This window comes from Sycon ciliatum, chromosome 1 (genome assembly GCF_964019385.1).
Source record: "Sycon ciliatum chromosome 1, ocSycCili1.1, whole genome shotgun sequence".
Taxonomy (NCBI): domain Eukaryota; kingdom Metazoa; phylum Porifera; class Calcarea; order Leucosolenida; family Sycettidae; genus Sycon; species Sycon ciliatum.
In genome coordinates this window covers 88,573,564-88,594,651 of record NC_088643.1, presented here as the reverse complement: position 1 = coordinate 88,594,651, position 21,088 = coordinate 88,573,564, and the positions used below count along the sequence as shown (strand labels likewise).

Below are 21,088 nucleotides of genomic sequence, written 5' to 3'. Positions count from 1 at the left end.
TCTTGTCTGCTATTGTTGGTATAAGAGAAAAATCTGTGGGTGTAACTTTACTAGTCGTGTAAGTTAGGTCTACGTTCTGCGCATTTGCAGATTTGTGTGCTTCTCTTGTGATGGCCGTACATGGTGTGTGTGCACTGTGCAGCCGTTTCTGATCAGCCAGGAAATGAATGGGGCTAGTGGAACTGCATTATGCAATCAAACTCTTCATGTACGTACAGTAGTATTAGTGATGGTTGTGCCGATGCCCCCCACCACACACACATCTCCTCCATCAACCTGCAGGATATCTGCAAGAATTCATGAAAGCTTGTACAATATGGTTAGTTTGCACCTGGAAGCCGTAAAGCACAAACAAGTTGAAATAACGTTACGTATCTCTTCTAAGTTATATTAAAACCCGGTTCATACTGGCACTTTCAGAAAGGCTATAAAATCTGAGCAGGAACGAAGAATAAAAAATGTAGCAAGCTGCATAACTTCATTATGGTGGGTGGAAGCAGGGCAATCAAGAACACACACACACACACAACAACGAGGCGCAGAAAAAAGATAAGTCAAACAGCACGGCAGAAGAGCATACAGCTGTACTATAGGGACTACTCCCTGGAAGCAGTAGACACATTGTCCAGCACGCGAATAACCAAATCAATGTACACACACATGTGCATAGCGGACGCGGTGTCATCACTACAGGAGCAATTATATCACCGCTGCCTCACTTCCATCATGAAGATATATGCGACACACTGCTACCTAGACATGTACCAGTGCATGCACTGTGGTAGTTGATGAGAAGGCGGCTGCAAGGAGCCACTGGCTGTACACCGATTGGCCTTCATGCATCAGCATAATGATTGCATGCTATAAATGATTATTACTTCACAAATCCAAACATACACATGTGTGCATGCAAGAAAGCACACACACACACACCCACACACACCCACACCACCCACACCACACCCACCCACACCCACCCACACACACACCTAAAAAATAAAGCAAGCGACAGCATGCAAAAGCCAGGCAGTGCAGGTTTGACATTGTACAAAAAATGTTCAGGAAAATCATCCCCTACAACTCAACGAAGTGAAAATTTCATAATAAACTATGCACTAGAAGTTACACTGATGATAAAATCTGTACCTGGAATATTTCATTCAATGCAACACAGTTGTGGCTTCATAAAGTACTGCAAGCCATTGTTGACTTGTGGGTAGCGCATTCATTTGCTACCAACCCTGTGTGTGAGGGCGTACCTTGGGAAAGTGATGTTGTGGCACGTTGCTTATGAGTCACCGAACAAGGCCAGGATATAGATGAAGATCTGCACAATGTCAATGTAGAGGTTGAGTGCTGCAAAGATGTACTCCTCCGGACTGAGCTCTACCGTCCTGCCACCCATCAGCAGCTGTGTGTCATAGGCCAGGAACTACACACCACCACCACCACCACCAACAACAACAACAACAACAGCAGCAGCCATACAGAAAGAAAACACACATATTACAGACAGTGTAAAGCATCCCAACACTCGCTGTGTTTCTTGCAGTTAGAGCACTCTGACTTTGATGCTTAGAACCAGTTTAAAAGTGTTTTGTTGTTCACCAGATATCCCTGTGATCGGTTTGTCCTGTTATGCTGAGTTCCGCTGATGGGATATAACAAGGTCAAAACACCTAGCTGTCTGGAGATTCAGTGATACAGACAGTGATACAGACAGTGATACAGACAGTGATAGTATTGAACAGAGACACCGATCATAGTATCATACCGATCATATTGCTTAGCAAATTGACAAAGTGTGGAAATACATTACGATCACACCACAGTCAGATGGTCAGTGACAGACCAATATGGTTATAGAAAGCCAAGCTGCCTACTTCTTTCATAATGAACAGCGGGAGCAGTACAAGAGCACTGCAGTGTAGGTTAGGTGACATTATATCACTTCCCATAATGTGTTTCCTTTCTGCGAGAGTGTATGGCATTCTCATTCTATGTCAGTACCGTCAGATCTCACTTATCCGGTCCTCTTTTATCCGGATCCCTCCCCTGGAAAAAAAAGCTGAAAATAGTGCGGTTAAGCGAGGTCTGACTGCACTCGCTTCATTGAATTATGTTGTATTTCAGTTGGGTTCCAATTACTTATCAGTTATCATATTCTGCCTTCCATGCAATTGTTTTCAGTGTTCGAATCGTGTTCTACTCCTCCACCATGGCAAATTGTGCTTTGTATGCCCGTAAAAGAGGCTTATCATCATGTAGATGAAGTAACTGCAGTGTAGGTAATGATGATCTTACCATTGTAAAGAGCAGAGCACCCAGAGCTCCGTACAAAATATTCAGTAGCTGCAACACACAGTAGAAATGGGGAACAACCATAGACAATGGCATTACAATGAAAGGAGCCAATGTGAGATGATCAGTGCGTCATATAAAACAAATCCGTACTTGCCCTGGCAACCTGCAATATTGGCTGGATAACTACTTGTCCAGGAAAAAAGCGGCAACAATGTTTAAATGTACACAGTGTAACAATGCATCCATATCCTGTACACAGTGTAACAATGCATTCATATCCTGTACACAGAGTGACCATACACAAACAGCTAGCCTAAGCAAATCCCAGTGGCCCTTGCCATGCAAACACAACACATGATACACACACACACAAGCACGCACGCACACACACACACACACACACACACACACACACACACACACACACACACACACACACACACACACACACACACACACACACACACCTGGTCCTGGTATACTCTGACATGTAGGTGACGTGTTTCTCGTTGAGCAAGCACACACACACACACACACACACACACACACACACACACACACACACACACACACACACACACACACACACACACATACACACAAATACACGCACACACCCGCCACCCACACACACACAAGAACACTCACATTGCTGTGGAAGAAGATCGTCATGAAGCCAAAGCCGATCAGTACGAAGAGGGAGACAAACAGGAAGCCACCGCATGTCGTGAAGTCATACTGTCACAGAACAAGCACAGTTGGCAAGGCATATTTAAAAACAGAATAACATGTGTGTCCACAACAGTCCGGAGGCCATATCCCAAAATTCAACACTGGTATTGGTGCATGGATTCTTCATGCTTCAGGCATCAGCTGTTTGAATCAGTTGTTTGAAATATACTTCCTTCTGCAGTTAGAGAACTGGAGTCAGAACGATGTGCGTGCTTGTAGTGTTCTTGGCGTGGATAGAACCTAGAACACACCCATACTCCTCACAAGACCTAACGGTGTTGGTCACTCTTGCCCTTCCCGTAAAACTACACCAGGATGAACTCAGTCCAGACTATGCGACAACACAAAGCGTAGGTAAGGCATGAAGAGGAAGCTACCATAGCAGACAAAGGGTGAACTTAGCTACCAAGCTACTATGGTACAACACTCACTTTTGTCTGGCAGGCAAACAGGGAGACGGCTAGTACAACGAGCTGCAACGGGAGCACACACGCACACACACACCAACCAAACACATGTAGGACACAACCAAACAGAATATAATCAACTAGCCCATCACCTTGCTAGTCTGTCACACCACGTGCATGTACAGGTATGGTGGTGTGTGCATACTAACACAGTTGTGGACGGTTCTATGCTGTGGTGTCCACACAGGCTGAGCCTGGAATGCACTGATGGTGGGCATACACAGTGCACAATATACACTACACACACACACATACACACACACTTCAGACATGCCCATCGCGGAAGCGATGATAGCGAACAGCTATGTTAGACATAGCAACTTGTGCTGGGATTACACCATTCAACAGCTTGCAAGGCTGATGAATTGACTGCCACTATTTTTAGCCTGGTATCCACCACACAGCTCACACACACACACAGCTCCACACACACACACACACACACACACACACACACACACACACACACACACACACACACACACACACACACACACACACACACACACACACTTGTACTTGTTGCTCACTGCCAAAACTGGTCACGTGGGTCTCCCCGGGAGAGGGGAGAGAGACTCAAAAGGAATCTTGGAAAGATGACTCAACTGGCTATTGAACCGCCCAACGGCCGACACCCCCTGAAATCCCCAAAACTCTGGGTGGACTTGAAAATGATCCCACTTATGGGCTCACCACACCTCAGTAAGTGGGTGAGGACAAGGTGCAGAAAAAGGATTGACGGCATCAGGGTATCCGTCCTGGGATCCAATTGCCCCCAGTGAAGGTAATACTTGCTACTAGCGTGGGTGGCTAAATCAGAGTGGATCTGATCTAAGCGTCACTAGCACCATTGATTACACAAGAGTTAATCTAGCCAGAAGCAGTCCATGGTTAACAGGTATGTATACTTCGATGCTTGGAGTGGATGAGGACATAGGCAGACGAAAGCGGTTGGCTACAAGCGCACTTCACCGGATGTGGGTGATATGGCTGAGAGGGCAACACATCAGAGAGTCCCTACGAGTGCGCCTCTATAATAGCTTCATTCTACCAATCCTGCTTTATAACTGTGGCACGTGGAGTCTCACGGGGACACAGGAGCGGAAATTGGACTCGTTCCACAGGCAGCAGCTGCGAACAGTGATAGGCATTAAATACCCGCTCATAATAAAGAACACTTCCCTGTATAAACGCACAGAATCTCGCCCCGTGAGCCAAATCATCAGAGATGCTAGATGGAGGCTGTTTGGTCATGTGCTGCGTTTGGAAGAGGCAGCCCCAGCCAGACGTGCCATGGGAGCTTACTTCTTAGGGGGTAACGGCCCCAGCTTTAGGGGACGCCCAAGAACAACGCTCCCGCGAACGCTCAATAATGATCTCAAAAAGCTGAAAAATAATACCGCCCTAGAGACTGGCGATGACTTGAACATGCTGCAGCAGCTTGCCCAAGACCGTCGACAGTGGCGGGAACTGGTGAAGGCTGTATGTAGCTGCTAATGAAACAATGGACATAATTTATACCTTTATATATAGATAATGGAGATGACTGCAACAGGCTGCAGCAGCTCGCCCAGGATCGCCCTCAGTGGCAGGACCTGGTGAAGGTTGTATGTAGCCGCTAATGCAACAATGGACATAACTTTGCGTTTCCATCTTGTCTTTTTTGTGATTGTGATGCTTGATGTGCACTGTGCTTCCTCGCATTCACTTGCTCCTTCTTGCAGCTTGTCTCTTTTTTCTGTTTTTGTTTTTGTTTTGTTTTGACGCTCTGTGTGCATTGCGCTTCCTCGCGCTCACTTGCTCCTTCTTGCGGCTTAAGCGAAGGCTATATGTGAGCTTTATAAGCTCACTGATGCTAACGCGAATAGAGCATAATAATATAATAATAATAATAATAATAATAATACTTCAAATAGAAAGTATACGAACCCTGAAACCAACAAAGGTGGCAGATACAAAAATACACCTTCAAGCAGCCGAGCCTGTTGGCAACAGACCCAACACAATTAGGCATAAGTAACACACACACACACACACACACACACACACACACACACACACACACACACACACACACACACACACACACACACACACACACACACACACATTGCTCTGGCTAGACACAAGTTGTTCACAAGAGGTTCACTGGGTGGTATACAGATGCAGGACCAAAAGCTTGATTTCCAGTGGCAGAATTCTTTGCAGAAAAGCGGAACCAAATATGGATAGCGGAGTGCCTGTACTTCAGAAAACTAAACTCACAGCAGTGATGGCGACAGCTGACACGACAGATTCCCTCCGAAAGTGACTGCAAGAACACAAGATGAAGGTAAAGAGATGAGCGGCAGGCAACAGCAATATGTCACCAAGAGTATAACCATCAGACTATGTCACACTGAGCCTGATCTTGGCCATTACTTTCCTGTTGGTGCATACAGAGTGAACACATCTTGAACAGGAGTATCTTTCTCACCAGGCAGGGGTAAATTTTCAGGCTGATAATACACGGAGCTCACAGTTGTTTTAATGGAATGCTGCCAAATGTTGGTTTGCGTTGCGCAAACCGTAGTTAACCTACATGTCACAGAGCCGCATCTCCCGCATGGAGATGCCGTCCGCGGACACGCCAAAACCGGCTAAGTCTCATACGAGCTCCGCTAAAGTCGTACACGCACTGCCGGGCTCCCACGCAAGCATTCGCAACCGCGATGCGCGTACGGCATGCCGTATAAGCCACCTGTCCGCCTTCGGTGCAAGCTCACCCAAGGCCACCCTCGCAAGGCAGGAACAAGTAAAGACATTCACCAGTTGTTTGTTGTGCCTGCCCGCCGCAGAAATTGTTTGAAATTGTCTCTTCTAAGCTTCCGCTCTCAGCGATAGTCTAGCACCCACCATGGCTTTCTCGCAGGCACAAAGGGAGTCTATCCAGCAGATAGTGGCAGCCAGCGTGGCAGCAGCCCTCAGCGGCAACGCACCGGAGAACGCCACGGAGCAAGAAGACGGTATGTGTGCTGATGAATTCATGCACTATACGCACATGGGTTACCCCTCCTGTATTTCGCACGTCTCGTTGGAGACAGTCGATTGGATAAGACGAATCGAGTACATAGATCTGGCAATACTGCTCCCGCCCAAACCTATTTCTGCCGGGGAGCCAGCCCCTAAGAGGTTCCATATAGACGAGGAAGGGGCACTTTCGGTGACAAGCGCACCGAAAGGAAAAATTGTGAACCTTGCCACATGGACCGAGGCATGGTCTATTTTTAGCCTGATCGCCATCCGTGATCACCCTCGCTGCGCCGCTGCACTGATGCAGCATCAAATACGTATGGTACAGGCAGCCGGGAAGTACCGCTTCTCGGCAGTCGTGGACCATGACACGCGGGCACGCCAGGCCCTGTCAAAGGACCCAAGCCGATCCCTGGCAGAGCTCGACACGGAGCTTTTCGCGACGTGTTTCACGGGACAGGCCCTCCCCAATTGCAACATTTGCAAGGTGGGGCACTTGGCCGGAGCGTGCACCTCGGCCTTTTGCGGCAAGCAGGCGAAAGAGAGTGCAAGCACTAAATCAACCGAAATCTGCCGCCGCTACAATCACGGCGCCTGCAGCGGCCCATGTCGCTTTCGACACGCCTGCCTCTTCTGCTCAGGCTCGCACGCCGTGTCAGCCTGTCCAGCCAAGAAATAAGAGCGAACAGCAATCAGCCCCGGCACCACTTTCTTGCATTCACCCGCCCCCTAACACCCCTATGGACATTGCTGCATTACACCCCAGCACCCCTATCAATATTGATGCATTACACACTGAATTGCTGGCGCACCCTAATCCTGCATTCGTTCATTCTCTTATTAGCAATTTACGTGCCGGCTGTCGTATCGGGTTCACTGGACCCCGTGACGTGTCCGTACGCAGCCCGAACTTGTCTTCAGCGGCAGCACACCCCGAGGTCGTCGACCAGTACTTGGCCACGGAATGCAGTCGCGGCCACACCGCTGGCCCCTTCAACGCGCCGCCACTCGTCCATCTGCGCACCCCTGGCGTAGGTGTGGTCCCCAAGAAGTCGGGCGGCCACCGGCTCATCATGCACCTGTCCGCCCCCGAGGGGAACAGCGTCAATTCGTTCATTGACAAGCAGGCCTACCGTTTCTCTCTAATCACGATTGACACGATAGCAGACCATGTGCGCAGGACTGGACCTCTTGCACGGCGATAATTCAGCAGGGTGCACCGCCTGGGAGTCCGGCATATGCCGACACGCCAGGGTCATGGCCCTGATACGCAGCACCATGCAACTCGCCGCTCGCCACAACTTCTGCCGGCTCGTCCGTCACATCGCCGGCGTCGACAACAGCATCGCAGACGCACTCTCCCGGGCCCAGTTCCAGCGCTTCCGCCGTCTGGTTCCGACGCGGAGACTGCCCCATCATCACTCGCAAGTGCCCAATCCGACAACGGATAGTTGCATCCGTCTGCAGTTGGCCAAGCGCTCCAGCCGCCAATTCAAGCTTCCGGCAATCCCAGCCACCACTACGCAGGCTCGCCGTACGTCCGTAGTCCCCCCAGCCCAGGATCTCGCATATCTGCTCTTTTCTTGTTGTTTTGTTTCCCCTACCCTACTATCCCACCTACAGTTTCCGCTGTGAATGATTATCCATGCCCTCGCCGGGGCGAACCCTTCATGGTCTATCTTACCACTCTGTGGGCTTACCGGGCTTATCCGGCCCCTTAGAACCCCCTTTTTTTCTTTTTTGGGAGGAATGGTGGCCGATACCCCGCAGGCCCCGGACAGGCGACCGCTATGCTCGGGGGCGCTCCATATGTACGCGACACGCGTGGCCCGTATGGCGCAAACAAAATAAGGGCCAGGCACCGCGTTGCCGTGCTACCGAGGCAAATTGTAGAGGGCGTTAAGCCTACCTAGCAGGTTGTATGTTTGCCCGCTGCAAGCTACGGCTCCGCCGAGCCAATGCTTCGCCGCCCGCTGTCTATTGTTCTGTGTGTCTGTCCAGGGTCGCCAGCCCCGCTTGCATAACATCCCGCCGGATGTCCACCTCCCGCCGGCCGCACACGTAGCAGCCATTCCTTACGCGCCGGGGGAGCCACATACATGGCGGATCGAGGCACCCCAGAGTATGCCCTGATGGCTGCAGGCCGCTGGTCCAGCGGGGTATATCGTACGTACATTCGCAGGCCCGCAGGCATGCCACAGCACTACTAGAGCCTGCGTGTCGCAAGCCACTCGGTACCTTTATTGGAGGCACGGGTGCTGCCGATGGGCGCCACATAGTGCAAGCACATCGGCACCATTGAACTATTCATGTGTACTAAGATTTAGTGTTCCGCTGCCATAGCAACCTAGTAGTACACGTAGCCGTTCCGACGGCGCACGACCCCGCGGGTCGCTTCTGCTGTCCTTGTCTCTCTGGTGCGTGATATGTGTACATCATAATAATCATGACCTCGTACTGAGTACATGTACGTCATACTTGATTACCGATCACAGGCTCATGATTATTCATGCTGGAATAAACGCTTGCGACACCCCACAGGCTCGTCTCTCTTGTGTGGCATGAGGGTTAAATGTTGGTTTGCGTTGCGCAAACCGTAGTTAACCTACATGTCACAGAGCCGCATCTCCCGCATGGAGATGCCGTCCGCGGACACGCCAAAACCGGCTAAGTCTCATACGAGCTCCGCTAAAGTCGTACGCACTGCCGGGCTCCCACGCAAGCATTCGCAACAGCGATGCGCGTACGGCATGCCGTATAAGCCACCTATCCGCCTTGGGTGCAAGCTCACCCAAGGCCACCCTCGTAAGGCAGGAACAAGTAAAGACATTCACCAGTTGTTTGTTGTGCCTGCCCGCCGCAGAAATTGTTTCCCACCCTCCCGAACCATTTAAAAGGCAGGAGGCACGGGTGCTGCCGATGGGCGCCGCATAGTGCACGCACATCGGCACCATTGAACTATTCACGTGTACTAAGATTTAGTGTTCCGCTGCCATAGCAACCTAGTAGTACACGTAGCCGTTCCGACGGCGCACGACCCCGCGGGTCGCTTCTGCTGTCCTTGTCTCTCTGGTGCGTGATATGTGTACATCATAATAATCATGACCTCGTACTGAGTACATGTACGTCATACTTGATTACCGATCACAGGCTCATGATTATTCATGCTGGAATAAACGCTTGCGACACCCCACAGGCTCGTCTCTCTTGTGTGGCATGAGGGTTAAACTGAGTTGTCCACTCTGGGGGGGGGGTACTATCGATGCAACGGAAGTTATAAAACTGTTAATGGAACGAGGCAGACTTATTCCAACAGGTACAAACTGGTGAAACCAGCCCCCGCTCCATGCTGGCCAAGATACTGTCTTCATGTAGACGGCAAACACAACTGCTGCTGTAACCCAAGTATAAAACATATTACCACAATCAAACAGCATACTTACGCAGCAAACGTTCCGAGAAGAAAAGATTCAGCCAAGGTCTGCAAGATGGCAAGAGAAAAAAATAAGCCACAAAAAGGTTATTTGTGCATTGCAATCTACCCTAGTAAATTCATGGTCAAGAAGGACCAGCAATAGCAAAAAGACCCGATATTATTGTCAGTCAATAAATGAGTGTGCAGACAGCAATTCTCTCAAGCGACTTGTCTGGATAACTGCAAGTCATAATCCTTCTGAAGTAATACAAGTCTGTTATTGAACAAGCATGGCCAGACGGGGCAGGTAGAATAGAATACTCAATGCACCACAATGCAGAGGGGTATACGCAGACACTCGCACAAAAGCGGGTGCACACACACACAAGATGAACTGAACAGCTTCTCATCAGGTGTCCTTGTAGACACAGTTAGAAATCAAAAAACTAGTGCTCAGCAAGTGTTGACAAAGATAGTACTTTCAAAGTATGAATAGAAAGTCACCAGCTGCCACCAACGAACTTGTTCAGATGTGTGTCCAGTCTGTTGAAGCTTATGCTTGAGTAAGGTACCCTAATCCAGCCATCGCAGGGCAGTTTTTTTGTAGGAAAAAGAGTTGACTAAGTGCAAAGCCTAGAGTCTTGCCAGTTGCAATAAGAACAGAATGAAATATGTCGTTTGCTGTGACTCAGAGTTTCATGCTAGGGTGACCTGCTATCAGATAATACCAGTCTTGCCAGTTGGTGATTCTCTACTACGATATGGCTACAGGTACTTACAAACACTCCCAGGAGGATGATATTATGTGGGTGTTTCCGTCTGCAGAAGAAGAACGGAGATGACACCGTGCCACCACCAACAGCAGAAGCAGCAGCAGCAGCAGGAAACAAACACCACCACAATGACCAAAGCATCAAGTGCTGCATGATGTACTTCAAGTATAGTTCGTACTTCCCAGTAGCAGGGAGGGGGAGGAGGGAGAGGGAGGGCTTGGAGGTGATGAAACACATTGTACATGTATGTAAATGGGTGAAAACATGCTTCCGTATGGGTCAGAAGTGTATTCTAAGTGTGAAGCGATAACTTACACCAATGATCCTGCAGTAGTCACTACATGTACTTGCAAATATGTACTTGCAAATAGATTTCTAATAAATTTTCGCTGCTGCGTTCATGAACCATGACGAAGATGAAATAGTGCGCAGGATTGGGCAATAGCTTTCGAGACTTCTACTTCGAAGTACACGCATGCAATTTTAAATGATGGGGCTTGGAAGTGCTACGTCACAGCCGGCCCAGAGTCATGACAATGCTGACTTTAGCATCCACTTGGATCCAGTTTCGTGTAGATCCATACACATTTGAGTGGCTTACTTTATAGCAAGGGGACATATCCACCGGTAGTGACTGGACTCGGCCCTCCCGCTTGGGGACCCACACCTGCTACAGGAAAATTTTCACCTGTGTGCGCCACGAGGGGCCTACCCGACACATGCAGTACTTTGCTATGGGCAGAGTGAATCTAATTTTACCCAGGAATTGTTATTTGTCATTATTTGTTGATTTCTGACGTCATCACTTTCACGTAAAAACATGCAGTATGCAAACACACACACACACACACACACACACACACACACACACACACACACACACACCTCAGACCTCAGACCTCAGACATGCCCATCGCGGAAGCGATGATAGCGAACAGCTATGTTAGACATAGCAACTTGTGCTGGGATTACACCATTCAACAGCTTGCAAGGCTGATGAACACACACACACACACACACACACACACACACACACACACACACACACACACACACACACACACACAGTCGGGACTAAAGATGGACGTGTACACATCCACACTGGCCTGTACATACCCCCCCCCCCCCACACACACACGCACGTACCCACATGTGCACACACCCACGCGCACACAGGCCCTCATAGATTATTCTCTCGTACCTGAGCTGTCCACAACAAGCCAGTGCAATAAGAGTAGCAATCTGCAAGCCCCTGAGCAATCACAAAATGACACAGACAAGGAAGTGAGGTGAACATATCGAATGCTGAGCTAGTACCTACGCATGCTGTTTGACTGTACGATGTACTAAATCATCAAATGTACATTCGAGAATCATGTTATAATACCACGCCACAATCAGATCCCTGTTGCATACTGTAGATGTATGTGCATGCGTATGTCTAAGTGCACAACTTTGATCTCCATTTGAGACATGTATGCATTGTACAGTACACCATCAAAGTGCTCATCGAATAACTCACAAACAGATACGCGACTCTCGACTGTACAACTACTAGATCATTGAAGCAACTTACAGTGCAAGGCCCCACATCCAAGCATTGGCCTCACAGTACTGTTGGATAGAGTCTCTGCAAGAAAACAACACGTGCAACAACAACAATACCACCAGGCACTGACGCCATCAGCAACGGGTAAACGTTGAAGACAAAGAGAACAGACAGTTGCGGCGGATGAATCAGCCACTCTGGACCTGGCAGTGAATTCTACAAACACAAGCGTGGCCCAACATTCACAGTACATTGCGCATATGTGATTGCACACAAGCTCACAACTGAGGAAACATTCCCGGGTGAGCCATCTCAAGAATGATGCATTGCACAAACGTGAGATGCCAAACATGCTATTCATCACCATGAACTCCACAACATGTCACTGTTTTCATTAAGTGACTGTCCTCTTTAGGGAGTTGAGAGGATTCAGAGAGTGAGCAAAGAGAACGAAGGGATTACTGTGGATTCTGCTCTGGACTTGTACTTCGAGGGGAAAAAGCAATGATGGTGACTGCTAAAACTGATGATCAGACACTCATTTTCGGTCATGCACCGACTGAAAACACGTGACCGAATACTAACAAACGACCGCAACTCGCATGCCTGTGCTCCACATGAGCGAAAACAGCTGAATATACATGTAGCCGGAGGCTTTTATTGTTCGCCTTCCCCATCATTGCTGTTGCTCACAAAGTGCCGTACTTTCCGGAGTTATATGCTGCACTGGAATATAAGGCGCACCCAGATTCGTCGTCATGAAAAACAGACATCTACCTGTATATCACCGTTCATTTACCCATCGTAGTATACGACGTACCAACTTTTTTGGGTGAATTGCGAGTGTTTAAAGTGCGGCTTATCCTCTGGAAAAATGGTGAAGATTAAAAAAAGTACATGATCAGACGAAGGTGACATCCCTCACCGTTGGGTTTTTGCTGTCTACAATGACATTACTTCATGTTGTATGTAAATGACATCACTTCATGATGTACATATCTGACCTTACAATTTGTAGGCAGACCTCGGGATTAGAGGCTCACATCAGCCACTAACCCATCCACTTACACATAGGAGAAGAGGATCACGAATCCAAATGTCACGGCAAGTTGCACAAAGAGAATCGCATATACCTGAATGGACACAGTGCAAAATTCTCAATTAATGAATCAAGCAATCAAGAAAACGCTATTTTCTCATGCACAGAAGCACAACCACAACCATTAAGATATTTAGATAACCATGATAACCCCAGCCAGGATAGTAACCAGGATTTTCGTCTCAACCATGCACAGTGTTCTGCATAGGTGCCACAGTATACATGTATCTACTGTACTGTCTACAGTTGCACTCGGTGAAATGAAATCCGAATCAAAGTGCAACACTGGCACACTGGACCACTTCCGATTACATCACTGTACATGTGTACGTCCAGCAACATTCATGTCACTTCCAGGGCGTCATGGGGCGTGCAAGTTGAGGGCGCCAAAAAATATGCATTTTGAGTTGGATTTCACCGAGTGCAACTGTAGATGCTTGGCTTCAAAAACCAACCGATAGTTTATGGTTGGGCCAGTGGCAGCGCTGGCTGTATCCTGCCAAACCCTTTTATGGGATTTACAATTTTACAGTGATTATCATCATGCATGTACATGTACATGTACTAAGTTTGGCTTAGTCCATCGATTAATACTATGTACCCCAATCAGCACACAAAGCAAAGAAGCTATTGGAAAATCCGGTGAGGCCATTCGCACCATTACTCTTCAAAATCGGTACATTGGTGATAAGAGCAGATATTCCATTGTCTTCTGTCCCCCGTGTGTTGGTTTGTCTTCCGTCAACAAAAATATCCCAATTTTGTACACAATGCTACAGCCTGCACATCAGACCACCTTTCAGGCGTTCACTGTGACACTTGGATAAGGAGGGGACCTTGGGGGTGTTCGGACAGGGTATAGCCGGACGCCGCTCATAGATGCATTTTGTGTACATGATTATTATTGCTATCGCCACATGACAAAGTTTGGCATTGTATTTTTGTTTATCCCAATTCATGTGAACAGGAGCATCGAGTGTTACGGAGTCCATTCCAGAAGTGCCCGTGGACTAGGGTCAACAGTTTTAGTGTGAGAAGAGCCATATGTGCATTGAGATTGGGACCTGGACTGCTGATTCATCATCCAGTTGCCCTGTCTTGTTCTAAACGTGATAGAGTGCAGTTCTAAGAATAAGAAATTTGTCATGAAAACCCCCCATACTAGTAATCAAAACGACGATTAGAGTACTGGCTATTACTAGTACTACTGATACATGATACAGGTTCACTGAAGAAGTGTCAAAATGGCCATACCTTCCTGATGAAACCTGCGATCAACACAACAAAACACAAGCATTGGCATTAGGTGGGATTTTCAAAAGTTCAAAATGCCTAACAGTAACACTGATGAACCTACCAAGACGCACACTTTTCTCATCGAAGCTCGAGAAAGATGGCATCCCGCCAGCCTCCAGGGAATCGTAAGAACTCATGATTGAACTCGAGCAGGGCGAACCAAACTGAAAACGACGATGCGATGAAACCAAACGCACACTTCACTACAGTCAGCCGGCAACCGGTTTTGACAAAAACTTGAAAAAGCTTCTTGTTTCGTTGTTGTAGCGGTAGATATTTTGCTGTTTGACTGTAAAATGCCCTGACATGACACTGCACTGACGTCATGATGTGACAGCCGGGAAAATGACGTCAAACACCAACCGAATGAATCATACCAGGCCAGGCTCACATATTTTAGTCACAAGGTGAGTCTGAATATTGAATGAAAATAATTGTATTTGTAACTTTTAGTTGAAAGACAGTTTTCAGGATCGTGGTTGACGTTATGGCATGGTAATATGGTATCGGTTGTAATCTATCCAAACAGAAGATTTGATCCAGAGAGTAGATTTACAATGTAAAAACACCTGTTTCCACGCAAGGCAAGGCAACCGTGGAGACGAGGTAGCTACAAGGTCGTAGCCTAATTCTCACCAAAATGAATCGTATTCTACATCAACATGAGCACTCTTATATGAAGCTACACATGTAAGTTACATTGGCTTTCTTTGTATTGTGTCACATGAAATGATTTGCAGATGTGTGTAAGCTACAATGTCCTGTTGTGTCTTATTTGTGCAGTCAGCTGAATGGCAATGCCTGCAGCAAATATTCAGCAATGACACATATTGTTATTGTTACAGTAACTCACTGCATAATGATTACTAGTACTGTTGAAAGTAATCACTCAGTCACTGGGTGTATGTCCAATATGTGTTTTGTAGTTAACCAATGTATATGATTGTGTAAAGTGAACTAAAGATTGAAACAAGGAGCCAATAGGGCTTGAAAGTGATGACGTCAAAAACGGCCAGGGAGTACTAAGTTGACATCAGATTTCTATTTTGGATCCAGTAAGGTGTGACTTTGCTATTGCCTCAGTATGTGGGTGCATAGCAACCCACTCATGTCGTATGCAGGGGTGACTTTTACTTCGCCACCAGTTGTAACCCCGCCCCCAGTAGCCAAATCAGTCTGTTTCACTGGTTACATCACCTTACTGTGAGTAAGACGGCTTGAAATGTGCTTGGATCCATACAAAAACTGGATCCAAGTGGATCCAATTTTTGAATTTTTGAAATTGTTGCTATGCTGTGACGTAGCACTTTCAAGCCCTATATAGAACAGAAGCCACACCCAGTGTTGCCAAGTGCATGTAATTAATTAATTTCACCCCGTATCGGGTACCTGTTCTAGACGGCTATGCATGGTCAAGTTTTCCTCATGTGTGTTAGGTACTTTGTAGTGACATGGATATGCATACTGTAAAAGCCATTATTCTAACGAGGCGCATATATAACGATTTCCCAAAATTGACTAGTTTACGTGTACCAAAGGTAACGATTCTCACTCATTCTCAACGCTCAATAGGACAGTATATGTATCGATTTCTGTATAACGATTTCTATTTTAACGACAGATTTCTCCCGTTAACTCGTTAGAGTTAGCACTTCGTTATATATATATGGCTTTTACAGTATTCAATCTTCTTACCACTAAAGTAGTGTATTTACTGTTATAATAATACTGTAAAAGCCTTACAGTAAAACCTGTCAAGGCGACCACTCGGATAAGGCGACCACTGAAATCAGCACCAAGGAATGCTTTTTCCAGTCTAATGACCCTGGACAAGGAGACCACCTGGTAACAGAGACCAGGTTTTGAAGGTCCCTTGAGCGGTCGTCTTAGACAGGTTTCACTGTATATGTAACGAAGTGCTAAATCTAACGAGTTAACGAGGAGAAATCTGACATTAAGATAGAAAACGGTATACAGAAATCAATACTTCTACTGCTGCTAGTGAGCGTTGAGAAGGAGAGAGAATCATTACCTTTGGTGCATGTAAACTCATCAATTTTAGGAAATCGTTATTATTTGCAACTCGTTAGAATAATGGCTTTTACAGTATACTGTATATGGTTGTACAGTATTACTATTAGGGTTTCTGCCGAGAGCGGAAGGGGTCTTTTTTCGGATCGGGTTCTGGACAGTGACTGATAAATCAGATGATTTGGCAGCACCTTGTACCACTCGATGACGTAGTATGTGGCATGTAACTTGACATTGTAGTACAATGTCATGTATTGCAACCGTATGATACTGTCCTGTGTGATTAGCTGTATAGAGCAGAATCCATTGGATGACAGAGATGAGGTGAAGGCTCTGGTAGCGTCTGCATTGCTTTCACTACACGGACAGGTGAGTGCAAGCATCATTGGGTTGAAACTCAGGGAGAGCCGCATGCCTTCCAACAAGTCTTACAGTCACACATTATGGAGCTAAACAACCTCGCGCCGTAACCTTTCTTAAAGGGCCGTGCTCGTTTGGTACCTGTGACCCGTCTGTGTATGCCTTCCATAATAGTATTTCCTGAGTTCCGCGTCATCCACCCATTCTTGACTGTCCCACTCTGTGCACCTATTCCTTGTAGTACATGTATAGCGGCATCTAGAGTGTAAGGGCCGTTAGCAAAACCATTTCAAGAAAATCATTTTTAGCATCGACGCTATAAATTTGACTGCTTGTGTACCAGCGTGAACGATCGAAACTTTTTTTCCTCGCAATGGCTCCTAATTATTGTATTGCTGAACCTTGGCTGAGTTTCTTCCTGGTACGTCATGTGTCTGGTATGCTACGTGATAGGTTGGAGCTTCTCTACGTGTTGATGTTCTTCAATGGTTACCTGATGCCTCGCTTGCTATCCTCAGGGTGCCACACAGGTAACTATTACATGACTTGTGGTGTTAGCTGTACGTCTATAACAGAGGAGTCTAATGATGCAGTCGTATAATGCTGATTAGGCCGACCTTTTGGCAAATCGACTGTTGGGTCTTGTCTAATCGGCATATGTGAATGCTCTGTGTCTGGCCCCAGTCGTCGGCGCTAATCGTCTCTTATTTTGGGACGAGATTCGGCAATCATAGCCTCTCCCAACACGTTGGAATTCGAGTATTTAGCCGCTTCTTGTCTGGGTCTTCACTCGGTCGTATATTCATCCATTATCTTACACGAGTTGAGTTACCACTATGATCGATGCAGTGCCTGCTTCCGTCGCTTTTTAGGTAACGGATCTGACAAAACAGCCCCAACCGCTAATGGCCGCCTCTCTGCCTGCGGATGAGTGCATTGAACTATTCTCATCTTTAATTGTATTATAGTACATCATAGTGTGGTGATGGCCCTGGTGCAGGCAGCTCCACCTGGTTAACTTGTATGTAGCCCTGAAGACACAATCTTGCCCTCAACGGCCCATTTTTGTTTCTCCGGCCGTGTCTGTGTGTTGTTCTTAGTGGCGTCCAGAAGGTTTGGAGTGCATTGACTTTGCTCGGCGAATTCCATGGGGAGCCCTGTGCAATCCAAGTTCTGCAGGTATAGTCAGTGGAATGTCGATTATCCAGCCGTCATTTAACCAGAGGGTGACCGTACAATCGATTATCCTAAACGTCTGGTCACACTGAATGTTGGGGTTAAACATGATTTTTTTAGTGTTTTCCCTCAGCACCATAGTACTGGTGCACAGTATGCAGGACTGCAGGGTGTTGTCCAAACGCATCTCCGTGAGCAGTTCCGGGGAGCTGGAGGGTGCCGTATTACTGTATCAGGCATCGGTCACATGACGTCAAGTTTGACACTGGACGCAGCGTCAAACCTGAGCACTTGATGTTGACACGGTGTCGCACTGTATTTGTGCTTTTTGCTGCTCGCGATTGTCGCGGCCTGGCGCACTTCACATAATCAGTCAGTGGTGACCCAAATCGCTATACAGTGTAGTACGGTACGCTATGTGCAAAGGCACTGTTGTTGAGACAAGTGCTAGCAGCGGCAGCATCAACACAGCCGATTTGCCCGGTTTTTAGACATTGCTACATCTGACGTTCAATTTTCCCCACCTTTTCGTCCGTTGCCATGGAAAAACTCATGATTCTGACTCTGACGCGGCTTTTCTGGCGTAGTGTGACTGAGGCCTTACTGTTAAAAAGGAACGAGAAATGCTGATAATTGAGTGAATTCGCAGGTTGTAGATGGGTGTGTACCCGCTCCCTTATCCCAACTTACTCCTCATCTGAATTCCCAAGAAACACCCCTGCGCTGTAAGGGGTGCAGATAATCAGCACTCTACTGTAGCGTGTGGTGTTCCCCTGGATACCACAGAGACTGGCAGTCGTGACCCCGGTATTTGCCGGTTGATGACACACGAAGCATGCCCAATGTGCCCATTTGTCCACTTGGTGGAGTGGCATACTCGCTAGGTGTTTTTTTACTTTTTAGAATACGTTGTACTCCATGGGTAGTTCTGTTTGAAAAAATTGGTCTGACTGTGTTGGTGTGTGCTTGTTCTGGTCCTAGGTGTCTTCATCCCTCTGCTCCTTGGCCATCGACCATTGTGTAGCACCGGATGGAACGCTACTTCAAGTAACCTAGCTGTTAGCCAAAGACAACAGCAAGCAATTTGACTGTAATCAGGACTGGTCCAAGCCCATCCTGACATGGGTGTAGCAGTCTAAGCAGGATATGGAGCTGTGATGCGTTGTGCTGCTGAAGTACCGCCACCACCAGTGATGGGCAGCATGTAGAACACGGCGCCGTGGCTGGCTGAACACTGCCTGCTACTGCCTGTTCTTGCCATAGCATTCTGACCTGTGGAATTACCGGCACACGCGTTTCTCGTGCAGCGTGGAGCAGAATTGTGAAAGGGACCCGATAACCCGATCTGTTCATGACGTACAGTTTACGCGTGGAACTGTAGATCCTCCATGAAATGCCGGCGGAAAAGTGAGCCTGATACAGCAGAGCTGCAGCCCCTACCGTATTCTTGCCACGCTTGCCTACAGCGTGTATGAGATCGTCGCATGCATCTCCTTTTCACCCTTCCCATTGTCGAGTGATGCAAGTAAGCTACCGATGTGTGACTGCTGGTCATGTGCATTGGCTACTACTACCAGCCATGGCGTGTCCTGCAGCGCTTGTATTGAGCTTGTACAAGAGTTTACTCTTCTTGCCGTAGATGTGGAAGTGGATGACATGGGCGTTTTCGGTATGGTTGTACATGTGACCTCCATATCCGTTGACTACATGTACGTGTAGTTCTATTTGAAATGCTTCAAGCTGCTCCCTTTTTTCTATTTCTTTTTAATACGATTCCACGTCTTTTGCTGTTAATTTTAATTTTTAACCTTTAATATAAACGAATCATCCGTATACATGTACTTTGACATTGCATGTTTCTGTTTCATTGTTGACTTTTTCAAGTTGTGTATGTTTGCCACAGTTTGAACGATTAGAATGTTGCTCATCGACAAGTTGCTTATTTGTTTGACGAGTTTAGTTGTTTTTCGCCTTCACAGCAGCCAAACTCCTGGTTCTTTAAAAAAAAATTCCTTTTTCGAGTCACAGTATTTAAAGCTGGTTTGAAACAGTTTAGGTTTGTTGAATACGGCTTACTCATTGACTAAACATGCTCTGGAGCTATGGCATGTGCTTCTTTTGAAGTATACATGTACAATGTATCTGAGAATCCATGATAACATATGACTGTGTTGTTATACTCGGTGTTCGAAGCTTGGGAGCTAGAGTACATTACATGTACTTGAAATTAGTCCCCTGTACATGCACAGTAAAACTGTCTAGCAAAGCGAGTGTACCGGTAGTGCCAGTGCCTGCCGTACGAGCTGGATCATAAGGTATACCCGGCACTGTTTTTATTTAATTTCCGATATTAGTTTTATTACATGAAGTTGGATTGCGTGGGTACGTTCGTACCGGGCGAATGAAATCTGGGTATTAAACTGGGCCTTTGAAAATGATCGCTGTGAGCTCTAACTTCCGTCTAAGGCATAACCAGTTTAGTGTTGGCTTGCCATGCATGCTGGCTGCTTAGTGCTGGGTTGTTTTTGCCCAAGTAAAAGGGAGTGGAGTCGCACCCAAACCTAGGCAGGGGTGTGGGCGACTCCCTGTCCCCTGGTTTGAAATTATTTGCCCAGGCATGCAAGCAATGCCAATGTCGACCATGATGACATCAAGAGTTCGTCTTGATGACACCTACTGTGACCTAGTACCTGTGCCTGCATGTTACGTCAAAATCTGATGACTTGATATTGATGTGCTTGTGCTCGGCTGATATCTTTTCATAAGTCTCCGGCCCTTGTGATCAGGCTTGTTGGTCTAGGGGTATGATTCTCGCTTTGGGTGCGAGAGGTCCCGGGTTCAAATCCCGGACAAGCCCGACTTTTTTCTTTTCTT

General features: G+C 47.2%; 2 protein-coding genes and 1 non-coding gene across 3 annotated transcripts; 2 read left to right on the top strand and 1 right to left on the bottom strand.

Annotated features, from left to right (window-relative positions):
* Positions 1–284: 284 nt before the first annotated feature.
* On the bottom strand, positions 285–14,888 carry LOC135806237 (protein lifeguard 1-like). Its single transcript, XM_065320396.1, has 12 exons — positions 14,709–14,888; positions 14,606–14,619; positions 13,321–13,385; positions 12,280–12,333; positions 11,905–11,955; positions 10,710–10,749; positions 9,959–9,996; positions 5,769–5,814; positions 3,468–3,509; positions 2,953–3,042; positions 2,305–2,352; positions 285–1,432 (listed from the first exon to the last, which is right to left on the bottom strand). Exons 1-12 carry the CDS (start codon positions 14,782–14,784, stop codon positions 1,289–1,291), a joined length of 708 nt encoding a protein of 235 aa, XP_065176468.1. The 5' UTR covers positions 14,785–14,888; the 3' UTR covers positions 285–1,288.
* Positions 14,889–15,080: 192 nt separating this feature from the next.
* Positions 15,081–20,377, top strand: LOC135806236 (ribonuclease P protein subunit p14-like). Its single transcript, XM_065320395.1, has 5 exons — positions 15,081–15,337; positions 16,966–17,047; positions 17,492–17,568; positions 18,139–18,217; positions 19,196–20,377. Exons 1-5 carry the CDS (start codon positions 15,288–15,290, stop codon positions 19,268–19,270), a joined length of 363 nt encoding a protein of 120 aa, XP_065176467.1. The 5' UTR covers positions 15,081–15,287; the 3' UTR covers positions 19,271–20,377.
* Positions 20,378–20,999: 622 nt separating this feature from the next.
* On the top strand, positions 21,000–21,071 carry Trnap-ugg (transfer RNA proline (anticodon UGG)). The gene has a single exon. It is a non-coding gene; the product is annotated as a tRNA-Pro (tRNA).
* The last annotated feature ends 17 nt before the right edge of the window (positions 21,072–21,088 follow it).